Source organism: Oxyura jamaicensis, unplaced genomic scaffold (genome assembly GCF_011077185.1).
Source record: "Oxyura jamaicensis isolate SHBP4307 breed ruddy duck unplaced genomic scaffold, BPBGC_Ojam_1.0 oxyUn_random_OJ66533, whole genome shotgun sequence".
NCBI lineage: Eukaryota > Metazoa > Chordata > Aves > Anseriformes > Anatidae > Oxyura > Oxyura jamaicensis.
The window spans coordinates 1-519 of record NW_023308192.1 but is presented as its reverse complement, the minus strand read 5'-3'; the positions used below and the strand labels follow the sequence as shown (position 1 = coordinate 519).

The following is a 519-nucleotide window of genomic DNA, read 5'->3' as shown; positions in this document are numbered from 1 at the left end:
CCCCCCCCCGCCCACATCCCCGGTGTTCCCGTCCCCCCCCTGGCGTGCCCGGTCCCCCCCGGCCCCCCGCGGCCCCGTACCCGAGATGACCTGCCCGAAGAGCTCCTCGGGGGTGTCCCCGAAGAAGGGCACGCAGCCCACCAGGAACTCGTAGAGCACGATGCCCATGGCCCACCAGTCCACGGGCTTCCCGTAGCCCTGCCGCAGGATCACCTCGGGGGCGATGTACTCGGGGGTGCCGCACACCTGGGGGGGGGGGGGCGGGGCGATGCTGGCCACGCCCTATCGGCCACGCCCTATCGGCCACGCCCTATCGGACACGCCCCCGGAGGCCACGCCCACCTGCTTGTCCCGGAACTCGCGGGCGTCCTTCTCCATGTGGCCCTCGTAGAGGTTGGTGGTGAGGCTCATCAGCCCCATCTTGGAGAGCCCGAAGTCCGTCAGCTTCACGTGGCCCAGCGACGTGATCAGCAGGCTGCGGGGAGCCCGGCGGCTGGGACCCCCCCAGGACCCCCCCCC

At 72.8% G+C, this 519-nt stretch overlaps 1 protein-coding gene across 1 annotated transcript; it reads right to left on the bottom strand.

Annotated features, from left to right (window-relative positions):
- Positions 1-15: 15 nt before the first annotated feature.
- LOC118159067 (microtubule-associated serine/threonine-protein kinase 3-like) lies at positions 16-513 on the bottom strand (the record flags this gene model as incomplete). The annotated part of the gene is made up of 2 exons (XM_035313704.1): positions 343-513; positions 16-246 (listed from the first exon to the last, which is right to left on the bottom strand). Coding segments are annotated over exons 1-2 (309 nt in total), but the record flags the coding sequence as incomplete, so codon positions are not given.
- Between the last annotated feature and the right edge of the window lie 6 nt (positions 514-519).